This window comes from Rhineura floridana, chromosome 2 (genome assembly GCF_030035675.1).
Source record: "Rhineura floridana isolate rRhiFlo1 chromosome 2, rRhiFlo1.hap2, whole genome shotgun sequence".
Taxonomy (NCBI): domain Eukaryota; kingdom Metazoa; phylum Chordata; class Lepidosauria; order Squamata; family Rhineuridae; genus Rhineura; species Rhineura floridana.
This window is the reverse complement of record NC_084481.1, coordinates 49548486-49567493: the sequence shown is the minus strand read 5'-3', so window position 1 is coordinate 49567493 and position 19008 is coordinate 49548486. Positions and strand designations below refer to the sequence as shown.

At 38.8% G+C, this 19008-nt stretch overlaps 1 protein-coding gene across 9 annotated transcripts in view; it reads right to left on the bottom strand.

The window, feature by feature from the left end:
- The window catches only part of COBLL1 (cordon-bleu WH2 repeat protein like 1), a 155535-nt gene that overhangs the window by 13938 nt on the left and 122589 nt on the right, over positions 1 to 19008 (bottom strand). For 7 of the 9 annotated variants that reach the window (XM_061608604.1, XM_061608598.1, XM_061608603.1 and 4 more), the window contains 5 exons: positions 18272 to 18369; positions 17185 to 17424; positions 4091 to 4241; positions 3675 to 3749; positions 959 to 1114 (listed from right to left, as the gene is read on the bottom strand). In XM_061608604.1, the coding sequence (XP_061464588.1) occupies positions 959 to 1114; positions 3675 to 3749; positions 4091 to 4241; positions 17185 to 17424; positions 18272 to 18369 (720 nt within the window). The remainder of the gene's footprint in view (positions 1 to 958; positions 1115 to 3674; positions 3750 to 4090; positions 4242 to 17184; positions 17425 to 18271; positions 18370 to 19008) is intronic. The other 2 variants (XM_061608602.1, XM_061608605.1) reach the window with 1 other exon arrangement.

Below are 19008 nucleotides of genomic sequence, written 5' to 3'. Positions count from 1 at the left end.
AAAATTTCCAGGCATTTTTTTTAACTTTTAAACTGCAGAAGATGAAGGTCAGAGTATGGGGCAAGGTCAGTAATAGGATTACAGGTACTCTGTGAACATGGCTGATTTTTAATGAATTTTAACAGATTACGAGAACTCTGACAGAAAAAAGTCCAAAAGGGCTCTGGGTTTTCTCTCTCTTTTTACACTTTGAACTCTTGATTCTCTCTGACTGTTTTGTGTATCACCATGATTGTTAACCAAGTGTTTCTGAGTTCAGAACTATAAGTTTTGTAATGTTTTGTTTTGAAATGAGCTTATGGGAAGCATCAGAATGGCATTTTCAATTTAACATTGCGGAATGTGAAAAATCCACAGTGGTTATAGCACACAGCCATTCTCGTGGCTGTATAATTTAGTCTCCAGAGGGGTAGCTGCATTAGTCTTCTCCAGATAAACAACAAAGGGTGATGTTTCACCTTAAAGACTAAAGTATTTATTATGGTATAAGTTTTCATGGGCGTAAGTTTCTCATACGACAATATAAAAATTGTCTAGCAGCCTGATTATAATTATGGGGGGAAATCACCTTCTCTCTCAGCTTCCTCTGAGCTCCCATGATAAACCAACATTACCATACAAGATAAGCATAAAAATGACCTGCTGCACTTTAAACAAGATGACTGGAAAGCATGTACAATCCTTGAAATCATCTGTGACATTGAGTTAAATGGAATTATGCAATCTGGGCTCATTCTTGTGGCCACCCACCCACAATACCTGAAATGGAACAGAAGGGAAAGCTTTCTGGGGATGGGGAATCTGGGGCCAAAACATCTGAAGACCACTGGCTTGACAAAGGCTTGATGAAAATACATACAAACACTTTCCCAGCTCCCAAAAAAACTAGGGTTATATTGATAATTTAGCACATGTAATCTAAGTAAATTAATCCTACAGGGAAATGACAAGCACCTACATTTAAGAGACACTTCAGATTCATCTGGAGTACCAGCATTAACTAGATTCGTTTCATCTGAGACTTGCTGGATATTGTTTTGATCATGATTGGCTGGTTCAAAGCAGCATGAGGCACTTGATGACACTGCGGTCCCAGTTAGATCAACTACATTGCCTAAGAAGCAGGTTAGGAAACAGTAAAATGAATTAACTTGCATTAATCTGATCATTAAGCACAAGAAAATATGAGTAGGGAAAAGTAAATGCTGCAATGCCATGGCAAGTTAGAGATATTAAAGGAAGCTGTTTTTGTTTTACAGCAGGTTAATAGGGCTGAATCATTTAGTTAATTAATCAAGTTTTTAAATGTTGATTGATTACAAAAGTTTCCCCAATTAATCAAGAGACCAGGTGTTGTTGTTGTTGTTGTTTTAAAAAAACACCTTAAATTAACTTTTAATACAAATAGTTACAAAAGAAACAAGTGGAAGTCACAATCCTAGAAGATGCAAAACCTCCTCCCCTCTCATACAGGCGGCAAGATGGTGGCTGCTGTAAGATGTGAATGAATTATTCAAAATCAAAGAATCTTCTTCCTCCTCAAAACTATTCTTTTGTTCATAGGCTAACAGATATACATTTAATTTATTAATCAACTGAGTTTTTTAAACTGGGTGACAGCCCTACAGGTTGGATGCAGGTCCTCATGAACTAGAGCTGTGACTGTTTTTTTTAAATCTTACTACCCACAGTTACCGCACAGGCATGGTGACTGGGGAATGATGCTTCTTCCCTACTGCACAGTGAAGTAACAGTATTAAATTAAAAAAAAACTCAATTGGCCACCCTGCAGAAACCAGCTGTGGCTGTAGGGGGAGCTAAATGCAAAGCTGTTCCAAGTTACTTCTGTTAATGACTGCAAAGAAAGCTTCCCTAAAAGCAAAATGAAGCAAAAGCAATCATTAGCTCTTCTTCTTCTCAAGTTCTTAAACCCTTTTGTGGCCCTTAGAATCCATTTGTATGGCAAGTGACTCAGCAGTAATAATTCTCCCCCCCCCCCCAAAAAAAGAAAGCACTGCAGTGGGATTTGAGTAACTGTTTAGCAGATCTCCTCAGCTGACATCCATCCTCTATGTAGCAGCAGATGTAAGATTCAAATAGTGTGCAGGAAGGAGGTAGTAAAAATGGTAAAACAAAGAAGGTAAAAGGGAAGAGCAGAATTGACAGCAAAATAAGGGTAGATGAAAAGGATGAACAAGGAGAAGTAGAGGGAGAGGGGAAGACAATATAAAGAATGAAGAAATGAAAAAGAAAAGGAAGATAAAAAATTAAGAGAGCAAAAGCATAGAATCCATATAGTACAATAACTATGCTGAAGAGTATAGGAAGAGGGCTGGGTGTGCAAATGTTACTAGTCAATAAAAGTTTATGAATCTGTCAGTTTCAGTTTCTCATTTTTCCAAATTCATCCCATTTCCACACCAATTTGCAAACTTACTCCATGAAAATTCATGTGCATTTTTTTGCACATTTCTACTTATAGAAATAAATTGTTTGTAAGTTGCTTTGAGGTCATTTTTGAAAAAACAAAATAACAATACACATTTTCCCACTAATAAAATGCATTTGTGTTTGTTATTTTCACTAATGCATGAATTTTTGGGCACCACACTTCCTCTATAAACATGGTACTCAATTTTTGGTTGGAGAACTGTATCACAAAATTGCAAATTTCAAAGGATAGTTACATTTCAGTTCACATACTGTTTTGAAAAATTGAATTAGGTAGATTTACATTCAAATGTAAATTGAATGAATTCCTGCCCTGCCCTTACTAGTCATTACTCTTTATATAGCATTTTTAACTGATGGGGTATCTTGCCAGCTTCACATAATCTCACAAGGGTAAACAAGGTAGGCAACTATAATTCTAGTCTTACCCTTGGAAAATGAAACAGAAAGATTTATTTATTATTTGATTTATATCCCACTCTTCCTCCCAGCATTTATCTGATGTCACACATTGACACTCAAGTTGGAGGCAGGGGCATGAACCTAGGAATTCCATATTCAAACATCTCTCTCTTGCCTGATCTTTTGGGTGTCTTTCCAAGGGACTCAAGATGGCATATATACATGGAGTTCTCTCCAGCCCTATCCACACACAACACTTTAAGGAAGATAAGGCTACAAGAGAGTGATTGCTTCAAGGTCACCCAGTGAACTTCATGGCTGACTTGGGAAATTGAGACCCTAAAAACAGCCTTCCCCAACCAGTTGCCCTCCCAGCAGTTCTGGACTACAACTGCCATCAGGCCCAGCCAGCATGGCCAATGGGGGGGGAGAGGGAGAGATGCGGGGGGGGGGAAATCCCAAGTAGGGGATTCAAAGATACATTCAGAGTAATATTAAATTTGATCCTAAATATGTGTTAGGTAGAGCTCTATGCTTTTAACTTTACGGTTTCAATATGTTCAATAGAATGAATCCTTCCCCTACACAGATGGACATGGGATTTTATTCAATTTACCAAACTGAATTATCTAATGTGTGTGAATCCCGCAGCCACTTAAAAATGGAAGAACATGGATTTAGAATGATATAGCAGCAAAGGGTTGGTGAAGAATTGAGGCAAGAGAGGAGCATAGGGGGTTCTGAGATGGGAACAGAATTCTGTGGGACTGCTAGCAGATAGAATTATGTTTGTTTTTCACTAAATACCACATGCAAAGTACCTGTTGAAGATGGTACTTCCGAGGATCTTCCTTTGATAATGCCTTCTGTATGAATTGATTCGGCTGACTCTGATCCTGAAATGTTGATGTAGTTTAGAATAAAAGGGAAACACTTCCTAGTCTAAATTACTTTAAATTCAAGCCTACGTACATAAACATGGGATAATACCTCTGGATTAGGGAAAATAACCCAAATACATTTTGTCAAAGATGAACTCTCATGAAATTGTCAGTTTTCTATTTTTCTTGTGGCACATACCTACTCTTTTTCCTGAGCACATTCTTTAATGAGTCTGTTCTAATTGTGTGTTTTTACCTAGAAGCCCGTTTCCCCAGAAAACAGAATAGCCTCAAGATTAAGACACAAATTCTGAAACAATATAATCTAATAAAACAACGTATTTTGTAAAGATTACCTGTCTCAATGCTGTTGTCACTTTGGCTCTGCAATTTTCTGGGAGGTGGAGATGGTGCTTTGCGCTTTGCCCGCTTCAGAGAAGAATTACCTGAAGATGTGCCACTGAGCTGCAGAGAACCTGTTCTCACTATTCCTATTCCTGAAAGTCCCTGGGGAATTGGGGGTAGGCGAGAGAAACAATAAAAAAGGAACATTCAAGAACAGAGCATATAGATTAATAATTTGCAAAAGCAAAAATAACGTAATGAAGAAAACAATTTAGCAGCACCATAACACACACAACACTTCTCACAGACAAATCTAAAATTCATGGCTAAATGATGGCTTAGCACAGCTTTCCCTAGCCAATGTTCAGGGACGATGGGAACTGTAGTCCAATACATGTGGATGGTACCATGTTGGGGAAGGCTGGCTTAGTATTATGAGAGAGAGATGTGGCAAGCCTGTAAACTGCTCCTGATTTTTTCAGAACAATTTTTTTCATTACTTTTTAACTGGAAAGTTATTTGAAGAAGCAGAAAAATCACATGCTACAAAACAATTGCGAAAGAGATTGAAACAATTGTTATATTGTAATTCACTAATAGGCAAAAAACCTTGCGGTTTAAGAATGTACCTATAGCCAAAAGATATTTCTACCAAACTTTAAAAAGCAGGGAAATTGGGCAGCTATAGTGAATGTACCAGGGGAGCAGGAGACCTGAACTCCTCTCTGAGATATTGTACTGCCCTACAAAGTTGTCAAAATCCAAACACAATTTGGGTTGGTCTTTCACAGTCCAATCCACTTGCTGTGTAGCTTGGAAGAATTTGGTAACATGTGCCTCTGAGCATATGGTGAGTGGTGGCAACACCTGCCATCTCCAAAGATGGAGAATTATATTTTTGTATGTTTGTTGGTGTTCTTCTTACTTTGCTTCTTTCCTGTGTTACCAATATTTCTACAGAGAATTTAAACTAGAAAATTTTATTTCCCTCATTATTCATCCTAGAAATCTGTGTCAATTTTATTTTTATTAAGTTCAAAGCCTTTTTATTGGTTAGTGTCATATGATGGTGAAGATAGCCTTTTTTGTTTCAAACTGGAGGTTATGGTCTATTTCTATTTTGGGTGCATTAACAGTTGGACCTAAAACTGCAGTTTAATGTAAAATCAGACTGATTCCAATATGCTGCTACTTTAGCAATGGCTCTAGTTGTTGGAAAAAAGAGGATGCGTTTTCAGCCTGCTATGTTTAAACCACTTTATTTAAGGCAAGGTGTTCACAATCAATTAAAAACATAGAGCGCACCTAGAATTTTGCTAGAATATATTTCACCGCCCACTGTTTTATCTTGTGCAAATTAAGACACTTCTTTTTTTTTTTTTACAATAATTTTTATTCAAATTTTCATAAAACATAGAAAACAAAATCATAAAACATTCAAAGACAAAAAACAAAACAAAACAAAAATGATTAAACAAAATAAAATAAAATGTTGACTTCCCATTTGTCACATATCAAATCAGTTATAGGTCTACAATATATAACAATCCTGTCTCTTAAATCATATTATAAAATCACTTTCCTCCAGTAGTTATCTTAATTAATCATCAAATCTCATAAACATTACTTTATTCTTTCCACAAAAAGTCAAAGAGAGGTTTCAATTCTTTAAGAAATATATCTATCAATTTTTCTCCAAATAAACATGTCAATTAATCCATCTCGTTAATAATTATAATAATCTTATTGTCATAACCATAGTCCAAATAAACATTTCGATTAATCCATCTCATCAGAATCTGTTAGGTCCAATAATTTCAATAGCCATTATTCCATTATCCCTATTAGTTCCATCTTCCATCTTCAATAGTCCTGTTAAGTCCAGTAATTTCAGTGTCCAATCTTCCATTATCAGTATTCCATAATAATCTTGCTGTTGTAGCCATAGTCATATAATAAGAGTCTGATGGGAATTTCCTCTATCCCAAATATTTTCTTGCCATCCATTCTGAATAAGTTGCTGAAATACTGTTGTAAAGTCATATCTGTGTTCTTCTTTTTTACAAAATGCACTGGCTCATCTCTTAAGAGTTTTTCCATTGTCACATGGCTGCAGTTAATTCCATAGATTTTCTCTATATCAAGCTCCATCACATCATTCCAGTCCAGAAGATTATCCAAGCCATTGATAACTTTATCTCTAATATCTTCATTAATTTCTTCAGAGATAACGTTAAATTCCAAACAGTAGATTTTATTTCTAAAATCCATAAACTCCAGATCTTTTTCCAATTCCACATTTGTTCCAATCTCCAGGGCTTGTATCTTCCCTTTATTTTTTCTTTTCTCATCTCTGATCTCATTCTCCTCTCTCACAGGATCCCCTATTTCTTTAAACTCCTGCGTCATTTTGCTCAGTTCAATTTTCAGCTCCTTACTACCCTGTCACAGGGTTTGTTTCGTTATCTCAATCTCATCCATTATTTTCTGAAACATAGTTACTTCCAGATTCTCAGCCACTTTCTTGATTGCCATTTTTAAAACCACGAAAACAAAGCAAAACAAAAATAAAGAAAAACCACTTCTTATTTCAGCAACAATTGGGTTAATATTCCAGGCTTGATGACATCACAGTATAAACAGAGCAACCTGCCTTATCTCTCTATGTTCAAGAATGCAAAACAAATTTAGTTCCCAGCATCAAAACAGTTAGTGGCGTCGTGAAGAAGCAGATTCGTCAAAATAAAATAGACCAAAAAGAGAATAGTCCCAGACAATATAATATTCCTTGGAATAGAAATCAGGAATAGAAATCCCTCTTCTGTGTATATCTTTAGAATGCACTTCCAGGACAGCTTTTTGCGACAGAAACAGAGATAAGCTGTTAATTTCGTGGATAACAGAGAAGAGTTATAGCTCACCCAGAAGCTGTCCAAAGCCGATCAATCTGACAAATCTCCTTTTGCTGCAACAATTTAAACCAAGTAAAAATAATAATAGAAAGAAGGGTGCTTGCCTGTTAGTCCGTTCTCTCTTTAAAGAAAAGATAAACGTATCGCTTAAGCAGATAGAGCTTGTTCGAAAGTCCGTCCGGCATTGTTGGCTGGACCTTATCTCATAAATTAATGAAATCCAGTCCTCCCAACAAAAACAGGCTTTTGAGGTTGATCTCTACGTTTCTCCCTGCCCGGGAGAAATTTCATCAGTCAAAAAAAAATGTTCTGACTGATTTATATCTGAATAAGCTTCTTTTGAGGCGGGAGCCCGTCCCAAAAGCAGGCACAAGTGAAGTCACCCTTCCCGGAAGTCGCAAATTAAGACACTTCTGAGGTCCACTGGAGATTATTTTGCAGACGTCAGTGCCATTATTCCACAATTATGTTTGGAGTTTTTTTTTTAGTATAAATTTTGCAAAGTGTTGCTGTATTTCACATATTCATAGAAACAAAAGCAAAAGAAAATGATTTCCTATAGAAAACTTCACTAAAATTGCAAAGTAAATCAGACATATTTAAAGTGACCATCTGAACTATATCAACTGTCTTAATAATGTTGCTTCCTCCCGGCTAAAACAAGATCAGCACAGGACATATCTTCTTTCTATTATTTGGGCTGATTACAGGTGTTGCCACCACTCACCATATGCTCAGAGGCACATGTTACCAAATTCTTCCAAGCTACACAGCAAGTGGATTGGACTGTGAAAGACCAACCCAAATTGTGTTTGCATTTTGACAACTTTGTAGGGCAGTACAATATCTCAGAGAGGAGTTCAGGTCTCCTGCTCCCCTGGTGCATTCACTATAGCTGCCCAATTTCCCTGCTTTTTAAAGTTTGGTAGAAATATCAGTGGGCTATAGGTACATTCTTAAACCGCAAGGTTTTTTGCCTATTAGTGAATTTCCCTGCTTTTTAATCCGGGAGGTAAGAAATGGGATCCTGTGCAAGTTTGCTGAGAATGGATTGATCATTTGTATGTTTATTAAATTCAGTGCGATTTACTCCCATGCAATCATGCTTAGGATAGATAAAACTGACCGGGGGGGAGGGACGGAGGGCTGGAGTGGGCAGCGAAGGTGGAAGAAGGAAGAGGGGAGGACAAAGGGAGAGGAAAGGGGAAGGAGGGAAAAGGCAGGTCTGATCATTTGTATGATTATTGAGTTGAATCGGATATACTCCTATGCAATCATGATTAGGATAGGTAAAACTGACCAGGCTGGGCCTGCCAACTGAGACGTCTTCTGTATCTTTCACAGTTGGGCAGGGGGAAGGGACAATTCTACCTTGTGGTTTTTCCCATTACAATGTTGCAAGAACACCGGCACTTGGCTGACTTTCTCTTCTCCTAAAGATACAGGATCAGTCTCAGGCCCTGAACCTGGCAACCCTACCTCCCACCCAAATTTAAAACAAAGATGTCCCTGGCCACATCCACACCAGGCCTCTATTACACTTTGGACAATCATTATTTATTTATCTATTTATTTAGTGTATTTATATACCGCCCCATAGCCGAAGCTCTCTGGGCAGTTTACAATAAATAAAAACATTAAAAACAAATATACAAATTTTAAAACACATCTTTTAAAAATAATTTAAAACAATTTATCATGGCTTCTCTCAAAGCCATGGCTCAAAGCCAATCATGGCTTCTCTCAAAGAATCCTGGGAAGTGTAGTTAGTGAAGGGTGCTGAGAGTTGCTAGGAGACGCCCTGTTTCTCTCACAGACCTTCTGTCAGAGTGGCTGACTGTTAAACCATTCTCTCAGGGGAATAGGAGTCTCCTCTCAGCACCCTTCACGAACTACACTTCCCAGGAGTCTTTGAGGGAAGCCATGACTGTCTCAAGTGAAATCAAGTCTGGTGTGGGTGTGGCCCTCTTATTAGCCAAGCCCAGCAGCTGTGAGGCTTTTAGAACACTGACAGTTGGTCCTTACTGAGCATGCTCCGAGCTATGATTGGGTCCCAGCCAAAATTTATTAAATTAATTAAAAATCAGCCAGGCATTTTTAAAACTTTTAAACTGCAGTAGATGAAGGTCAGAGTATGGGGCAACGTCAGTATTAGGATTACAGGTACTCTGTGAACATGGCTGATTTTTAATGAATTCCAACAGATTATAATTCTCAGAGAAAAAAGTCCAAAAGGGCTCTGAGGTTTTTCTCTCTCTCTTTAGACTTTGAACTCTCGATTCTCTCTGACTGTTTTGTGTATCGCCATGAAAATTGACAGGGTTGTTAAGCAAGCGTTTCTGAGTTCAGGACTATAAGTTATGTAAGGTTTTGTTTTGAAATGAGCTTATGGGAAGCATCAGAATGGAATGGGGGGTATTTTCCATTTAACATTGCGGAATGCAAAAAATCCCTGCTGACTATAGTATACAGCCACTCTCGTGGCTGTATAATATTAGTGTGTAGTACTCAAAATTCTGTGAATGCCAACATTTGCATGTAAATGATGATTCCAGCTCAGTTTTTTTACCACCCAAATATTTCCCCCCATAACACCCTAGAGTTGGAACAACATAAATTACTGACAAGAGTCCTAGATGTCTCCAGATCTACTTCCAAGGCTGCTGTGTGTAGGGAGGCAGCTTGTTGCTCAGTAAAAGTTTTAGCCCTGAAAGCGGCCATTTATTATTGGCTTAAGATAATTTTTCAACAGGCCTTGTCTTAATGGCATATGAAGACATTTTATTTATTTTTTATTTTATTTTTATTAGTCACTTTTCTTCACAAAAGTGAACCCAAAGCAACCTACAATAAATAAAAAACGAAAACTAATGCAAATCCCAAAATAAAACTTTTTTTTAAGTACATGAATATAAAAGGTGGTGGAACAGCCCACACCCTAAAGAAAGCTACAACATCAAAGCCCTCCAAAAACCCTTCAAAATTAAGAGCTGCCTGGGAGAAATATTTTTGCCTGGTGCCTAAAGATAGATAATGATGGCACCAGGCATGTCTCCCTGGGGGAAGCGTTCTATAAACCGGGGGCCACCACTGAGAAGGCCTGTTCTCATATTGCCATCATCCACACCTCCCTCAGAAGGGATACACGAAGGGCATCAGATGCCATATTCAGGGCCTGAATTGGTTCATATGGGGAGAGGTGGTCCTTTAGGTATTGGGGTCCTGAGCTGTATAAGGCTTTATAGGTCAAAACCAGCACTTTGAATTGAGCCCGGAAACTAATTGGTAGCCAGTGCAGTTGTGGCAGAACTGGTGTTATATGCTCAGAAACAGAGCTTGGAAAAGTTACTTTTTTGAACTACAACTCCCATCGCCCAATCCAGTGGCCATGCTGGCTGGGGCTGATGGGAGTTGTAGTTCAAAAAAGTAACTTTTCCAAGCTCTGCAAACAGGATCAGAATCATGGCTACTAAAAATGGTTGGAGTATTTCTGACCTGGGTTTCTCAGCAGGCTATCTGACTGCAAGGCGCTTTACTGGTGCTTGTTTGGAAGTCACAAGGCGCTTAACCAATGCTGACTTCTAGGCTGCTTCCACATTAGTATCTAATTGCTGCTCTAACACACATGTTGTAAAAATATAATTTTTTTTATCATCTCCAAAGGGAAACTGCCTCTAAATCTGGCCTTTATTTGCCCTCAAGGCCTTAAGGGGTTTTTAACTACATGTAGGCTTAATACACTCCACTGATGGGAGGTTAAGGGATGATATAAAGGACAATGCAGGATGGCAAGATATTGCCCTGCTGGATGTCAGGAGGTAGAGGACTTGGCTCACTTTCTTTGAGAATGTCCATTATATTCAGATTTAAGAACTAGATACCTTTTACTCTCTTATTGCTGATACTGGAGATAATACCTTTAAAAATAAAATCGTATTCTTATTGGTAGGAACAGATTGTTATGTGACACACCAGGCTGCTAAATGCGTTAAATTAGTCTTTAGAGGGGAGGAACTTTTTTATTCCCCCAGATGACAATATTTGTACCCACAGCGATCTTAATTAAACTATTAAAATAATTAACTTTGGAGTATTTTCGTATGTTTATATAAACTTAATTCTCTCTCATTGTGACCCTCCAGATGTCCTTTGAGGATTATATGCAAAGAAGGGTCTTGCATGACAATGTCAAGGTCCTGGCAGGTTCATTTGAGGAAAGGCAGACCTTTATGTATAGAGTCCCTGAACTGTACAAGGCTTCAAAGATCATTTGGGGCCAGAAAAAAATTGGCAGCCTGTTCAGTCCAGCCAGAACTGATGTTGTATGTTTGTGCTTTCTTGTCCCATTTAACAATTAACCTGCAGCTTTCTGCATTAACTGTAGTTTCCAAACTATCTTCAAAGGCAGCCCCATGTACAACACATTGCAGTAATCTGGAGGTTACCAGAGCATAAGCAACGGAAATCAGATTATCCCAGTTTAGATAGAGCCAAAATTAGCAGAAGGCATTCAGTGCCACTGGGGCCACCTGTGCCTCCAATGACAATGTTGGATCCAGAGGTACCCCCAAGCTATACAACTGCTCCTTAAAGGAGAGTATAGCCTCATCCAGAAGAGGATGCATTCCACTTATCCAGACAGAGGAACCACCCACTAGCAGTGTCTCTGCCTTATCTGGATTGAGCTTTAGCGTGTTGGCTCCATCTGCTCTATTACAGAGACCAAGTATTGGTCCAGGACATTCACTGCCACAGCTGCTTGAGCTGTAAAGGAGAAACAGAGTTCCATGTCATCAGCATATTGATGACAATGCACTTCAAAACTCTGGATGACCCCATGGTATCATGTAGATGTTAAACAGTATGGGGAATAAAATCAACCCTGATGAAGCCTACAGTGGAGGCTCCCAGCAGCCGAGCAACATCCCCCAAGCACTACCTTCTGGAAATGACCATCCAGGTGGGAAAGAACTACTGCCAAACAGAACTACCAACTCCAATAGTCTCCCTAGAAGAATACCATAGTTTATGGTATCAAAAGCCACCACGAGGAGAATCAACAGGGACACACTCCCACTGTCCCTCTCCTGACAACGGTAATCATATTGGGCAACCAAGGCAGTCTCTCAGTGCCAAAACTAGGCCTGAACCCTAACAGAAAAAGGATCTAGATTATCCTCATTCAAGGGTGCCTTGCCCAGGAAGGTTATATTTGCAACTAGCCTATAGTTGTTCAAGTCTTCTGGGACTAAATGGAATTTCTTAAGGAATGGTCTCAGTGCTACCTGGGATCATTCCCTCTCTTAGAGAGGCATTACTTACCTCCTTGACCCAGCCAGTGATCACTTCCATTGTAGATTTTATCAGGCACAAGGGTCAAGAATGCAAGTAATCACCCACATCCATCCAAGCACCTTATCCACAGCTTTGAGCTTTCATCCATCAACACCTGACCAGTTGGTGCTCCAGACACTTCTAGAAATTGACCTACCACAATAACAGAGTCCAGGTGTCTAAAAATACAAGCAATTTTATCCTCAAAATGCCTTGCAAATGAATCACAGCAAGCTCCTGAAGGCTCTACCACATATTTTGGGCCAGAATGTAAAAGGCCCTAAACCATCCTGTGTTCCATTGGATGTGACACCGATAACACAACAGAGACCAAAAAAAGTAGCTCTTCTTCACAGCCTTCACTGCCAAAAAGTAGGCTCTATAATGAGCACATGTCTGTATTTGTTTGGAGCCTTTCTCTATTTGCGTTCTAGCCGTCTACTGTTCAACTGATCAAAGTAAATGGAAAATATAAAGCCCTTGTTGCAGCCCAGAATTCTGAATGGCACAATATAGTTCTACATAGCTGAATTTTAGCAGATGAAAAATATATCTGCATTTCCTTCAGAAATCTAAAAATTCAAATATTACCATGAGCTTAATAAAGTTGTGAAATCTTTCTGCAAATAGAAATGAACCTAACTGCAGATCTTGCGTTGGATCCAACGAAGTCATCCTGCTAGTGCAAAGACTTCCACCTGCCCAATGGCATTTCCTCTCCCTTTCTTCTCCCTGCGTACTCCTGACCCCCCCCCAATGTCTGCTCCAAGTCCCATTGCACATACAGAAGTCCTTGCTCTAATGGGATGACTTTGATGGATGAAACCCTTTACCTTATTGTTTAATAGCAAAGTTAAGCCTAACACTACTCAAAGCAACAAAAGTTCTAGTTTCTCATTTTGGTTAACCAGTAATCTCCTGTTATGAAGCAATGTTAAATGTTAACACTGAATGAGCCAAAACCAATGAGAATTCTCAGTCTCCCGTGTCATGCAGCAAGTGTCCTTGTGCACCTAACATTCAGTTATCCAAGACCTAATTTCTCACAATCAGCACATGAGATTATAAACCTGATCTGGACAGAATTCTTCATAGTCTCCCTGTCCCCATTCCCCTGTATACAGAAAACTCACTTCAGTGAGAAGGGTAGAGCCTTTCTGTCTGAAATCTAATTATATATGTGAGGAGGTTATGTGGGTAGATGGATTCAATCATGTAACACCCCTCCTCTTTCAAAGTGAAATGGAACAGTTCAGACACAGTTACCTCCTCATTTGCTGTTTGTGAGAACTAGGTCCATTTGTTACTTGGAAACTAGTACTGAGACTTGTACTAAGAGTCTATGCAGCTCTGAAATTTAGAACAGTCAAAATGTCAGCAACTCTCAGTGACATGAAGCAAGTTTACTTTTATTTTCTGCTACTGCTCAGTCAAGGACGATGAGGATATTAAGAGGGTAACTGGAGTCTTAAATTTTCCATTTAAAAAGGTAAGAAACCAGATTTCAATCAATGAAACAGTAGAGTCTGTGTTTCTTTTTAGCTGGTTTTTCTTGTGGATGTCTGATATTACCATTTTGGCATGGATAAATGCCTCACTTTATCAGAACTGAGCAAATTGTTCAGTTCAGACAAGGACGTTTCAGTTTTAATCTACTGCAAAGGCAATGCAGCATGAGACTTTTTGTCCACTTTCCCCTAGCTAACAGATGATTTAGCACACTGTCAAAACTTTTTGAAGCAACTTAATTCTAACCAACATGGATGTAGGCAGGGCTACCACCAGACTTCAAAGGGCCCTAAGTACAGGCTAGCCAATGGACTTTCCACCACCACCGTTGCCTGTCTCCCCCCCCCGATATGCATGTCCCCATATTTCACTTTGCAGCTGCAGCAGTGTGACCACCTTCCTCTTCCCCTCATTCCTCCTGCTTACCCCCTGACCCATCTCTTACTTTTCATTAAAATATTCTTCATGACTGTGATAACTGTGGCAAGCGCTGGTGGTTCTATGCCACCTTCTGAACTGTGAGAAAGAACCAAAGATGGGCCCTCCATCAGAAACAGGAATTCTGAGCTAAGGTGGTCGGAAGAATGCATATGCAAACCACAATGGTTTGGTGCTGCAGTTAGAAAGAGATTTTAAACTTAGTTTTGTTTTTGCTGGGTTTTTTTAAAAAAAGGTGGGACTATTGTTAATGGACAAGAATGTAATCTGTTATTGTAGCAAATTGTACTTGAATTAACAACAAAAATGGATAGCAGGGTATATATATGAAAGGCCTTTATTTATTTATTTTATTGCATTTGTATACTACCCCACAGCCGAAGCTCTCTGGATGGTTTACAACAATTAAAAACGTTAAAAACAAATATACAAATTTAAAAACCGTTGCAGCAAACTGCAGTGGCAGGTCAGTTTCCAGGACTCTTCATCCAGACTGCCTGAGAAGGTGGTCCCCTTCGTACGTTTCTCAGAGCCCAGGTGAGGCAGCAAGCAGGTGGAGGTAGGTGGCTAGGTAGCCACTGTGGATAAGCTTGACTCCCATGTGGTGTCCACACTTTGCCACAGACCCAGCAGGCTCAGTAAGTGACTGGGCAGCAAACCAAGCTGGTGAGGGGCCTTTCTGAGCCCTAGGACCCTCAGACAGTGCCCAACCTGGCCAACAGCTGGCATCAGGCCTGGGTGTAGAAATTCTTTATAGTCAAAGAAAAAGGAAGTCTCCAGCTGGTTTTTTGTTTGTTTTTGGTACAAAAACTAAGGAATTCTAATATAGCAGCTATGGCTAGCAATATATTTTCTATTGAGTTGAATGTGAATGCTAAAGCCTAGAATATTTACCAATGCACATAACAAACCAAGAAATTACTGGGGGATTCTTTCTTTCTCAGGGCAAATCTGCTTCCCCACTACCCCATCTTTCCAATACCTCTGACAGACACATTCAGAAATCATTCCGCTATCAATTTCCCCACACCCATCCCTTTTTTGTCATCATTGAATCATTAAAAATTGAGGAACACCTCCCACCCCGGGTGAATAGAAGTGCCTTTCACTTGCACAAGGGGCCTTTGGATCGAACCATTCTTTAATGTCTGCTGTCTTCCAGATGAAGTTTCCCAAAACACCAAGACCACAATCACACATAACACTGTTTGGAGAAAAGAGAAACCATGAGTGGTGGTTCACATGGAATGCTAAGCCAGCTACTCTACAGCTTGTTTCTCCACTCTAGAAAGGGAGCGCCCTTTAGGGCCCCAACCCCAAGGAGCTCTAGCACACAGCTAATCTGCAAACCTTCACACATAAAAAGAGAAAAAGATCCTGTTGTATTAGTTTTATTTGGGGGCATACTGGTATGACCAATAACTTCTTGGAAGGAGGATCTTCTCATCAAGACACAAAATGCCAAACCTCTATCAAACAGCACACTCTGGTGGCTACTATTTAATGGAAAAGGAATTGCTATGTTATGCTTGATGTGAGTAAAAAAAAAAAATTCACCAAAGGGCTCTACATCCAGTTCATCTCTTGGGCCTGTGCTGTACTTCATCTTTCTAGCACGCTCATAGCCTAGCATATTAGAAAAGATGGCTTTCATTCCAGATTCAAAGTGTTACACTGACACATTTAGCTTTGAATTTTAATTGGAATTCACAACTGACAATCTGTGCTTTGCCAAGATATTACCCACTGCATTAATTTTCCCCCAAACTGTTCTGGAATAAGTTCAGCACATATTGGGATTTATAGATAGATGTGACCTGGCAGCCTGTTTCATACCTTCATTAAAATACATTATTATTACACAAGCATACAATTTTATTAAGATAAAAACCATGCGTTTTAAACTTCCATGTCCTTTCAGCAAGTAAAATTTAAATTTTCTCAAGGCTCTAACTTGTTCCTAATAACACAAAGATTCGAACAGTTAAGGAAACCTTTTCTCAGTAACATATTTAACAGCATTTCTAAAATAAAGGGCTAAGAAAGGTAATTTGGAAGTGGCACAAAATGTCAAATCCTTCTCTGGTTAGTGAACATGTTAATGCAAACCATAATTTCCTCACATTTAATGCAAGTATAAAGACTATCAGTTACGTAGAGAATGGAGTGTTCCAATTCCAATTTGTTATTAACATGTTTTAAAAGTAGCTTTTTTCCCCCAAAGTAAAAAAGGGAAAAGGGTGGCTTCACTTAAAAGCACTGATGCTAAACTTGCTTCAAATTATTATCTTAATAGCCTAAGGCTTTTCAAGATTTAGTATTATTTGACAATGCCAGACTTCCCCCAAAATATTAATTTTAATTTCCAAACTCAAAGTTAAAAGAACCTCTTTGAAAATAATTGACTAGCCATTTAAGTGTATACAATATACTCCTCCCTAAGCATAGGTTAGGTGGGACATCAAATCTATTTCAACTGAACCAACTTCCAAGGAAACATGGCTAAGATAGGTTTAATTTACACACGCAGCAACAGCAACTACGTTCCCATGGCCTCTCATACCATATTGACAAAAGTGCTCATCTGGTGGGTAGGTCATCCATATCACGTGGATAAATGCCGCATCAGCATAGCATCAGGACTCACGAGAGACACATAAGCGTCCATGTGGTCTAGACAAGCGGTCAGAATTTTTACATGTGACATTATATGGAATTTGACCATAGGGGCTTTGAGGCCACAATGATGCCAGATAACATATAAATTAGGTCCAAAATTGTGATCTGTTGCAATTTATTCAGAACATATAAGCAATTAATGTTCTTCCTGAATAACATGGCTATACAGAAGGTTCCCTAATGCTATTTTCAGAGCCAAAATTTAGAGGAAGGATGAGACTTTGACAACCAACCTTATCAGTTTCATCCACGCTGCTAGATTTCATGATACATGTTGCAGGTCTGTCCTGGGTTTGTGCAAGATCCTGGGGCACACTTTGAGAAGTAGGCATTGGAGGCAAGGGTGCTCGTCGCTTCTTTGGCATTTCAGAGGGCAAAGTATTTGAGTCATATTGCTTGGATATCGTATTAGATCTCATGGCAAAGGTTGGCCTTGGTTTATTTATTAACGGAGTTGCGGGAGCACTGGCAGTCTTACAAGGAGGGGAGGAAAAAAGACAGCAATAAAAAAGTAATCTGAATATATTTTAGCCAGTCTACTTCTCTAAACTAAAGATTCTCAACCTTTATTATAGGACCTCATTCATATTTACCATTAGCAGGACAGAAGTTGTTTCCCTGAAGGAGGATCCTAGGTGACTACAGGAATCTGAATACAGGCACTATTTGAGTGGGTTGTTGCACACTTGATTATCAGCAGGCAATAAAAATACAGGTTCCTTTATTCAGAAAGTAACTGGAATTGCTTGGTATTTTATTATGGGCAAGTAGCTCCGAGCTGCATTTAAGCGTGAGCAAGGCCACATTTGACCATTCTAAGTCAAGGAGAGGAAAGCATCAAACATCCACAACTGAAAGTACAAATATCCAAGGATAATGACTCACAGATCAAAATGAGAATAAAGCCTTTGGGCCACACAGGACAATAGTATCATTAGGCTGCAATTCTGGAAGCACTTACTTGCTAGTAAATACCATTAAAACAATGGGACTTATTTTTGAGTAGATATGCATAGGATTGCACTGTTAAATCATCTAAGGAGATACCTCCTGGAAGCAGAAAGCTCATGAAAAATATTAAATATTGTCAACCTGGAAAAAGAAGATGCACAGCTGTTGTCACCCAGAATATATAGAAGAGTCATGAGTCAGCTAGTTTGGTGCTACATTCTTCTAACTGGTCAAGGTGACTTCAACAGGGCAGAAAAGAGGTTAGAGACTGCCTTCCCCTAGCAACTGTCTGGGCCAACTGTAGGGGGTCCAACAACATGGGCATTTTGTTTCTACCCAGTATTAATATTTGTAACTTTTGTTCCTTACTTGTTCTCGTTTCTTCTTGCTTCGCTGAAAAAAGCTGAAAAATCCTTTATTTTCTTTCTCCTTCAAAATATCTGAATTTTGAGAGTTTTGATAAGAGTCTATAAAATAAAATAAAATTGATGCCATAGTTTCTAGACTGCACTGCATCTCCATTTCTATCACAAGTTATTTCTTTCAAAAAGGGCATAATGCTCTACATGAATTTATAGAATACCATGTTCTCTCCTTTAAAAATGTCCCTTTCAAGAATCATAACTATTGGAAAAACATTCATTATGCAAGGTAAACAAAATAAATTGCACAGCACATTTAGTGTGATACATTTCTTACAATTTCAATAATAATTTTCCTTTTACTTTTTAAAAAATAAAGTTCACTGTCTGTACCAAAGCAAGATGTAATCAACACATCTTTTCCCAGTAATTAATAAGTCAAAAACAATATATAACAAAACTCCATAACTCTAAGCAAAAAACAACACCCCCCTTTTAAAATTGATTATTGGATTGAAATATTGGTCAGTTTGGAGTTGTACTACATTTTCAAAAAGGTTGTAAGTCACCTCAGGTGCCTGCAAGGAGAAAAGCAACCCATAAATATTGTAATAAATAATCTAATTAGTAACCTAGTTGAAGGGAAATTATTTTCCAGTCCAAACATGGTACTGGATAGGTTTTTAAGTGTTTCCAAAAGTTTCAGCGCGTGCTTGATATGTCATCATATCTAGACGAGTAATC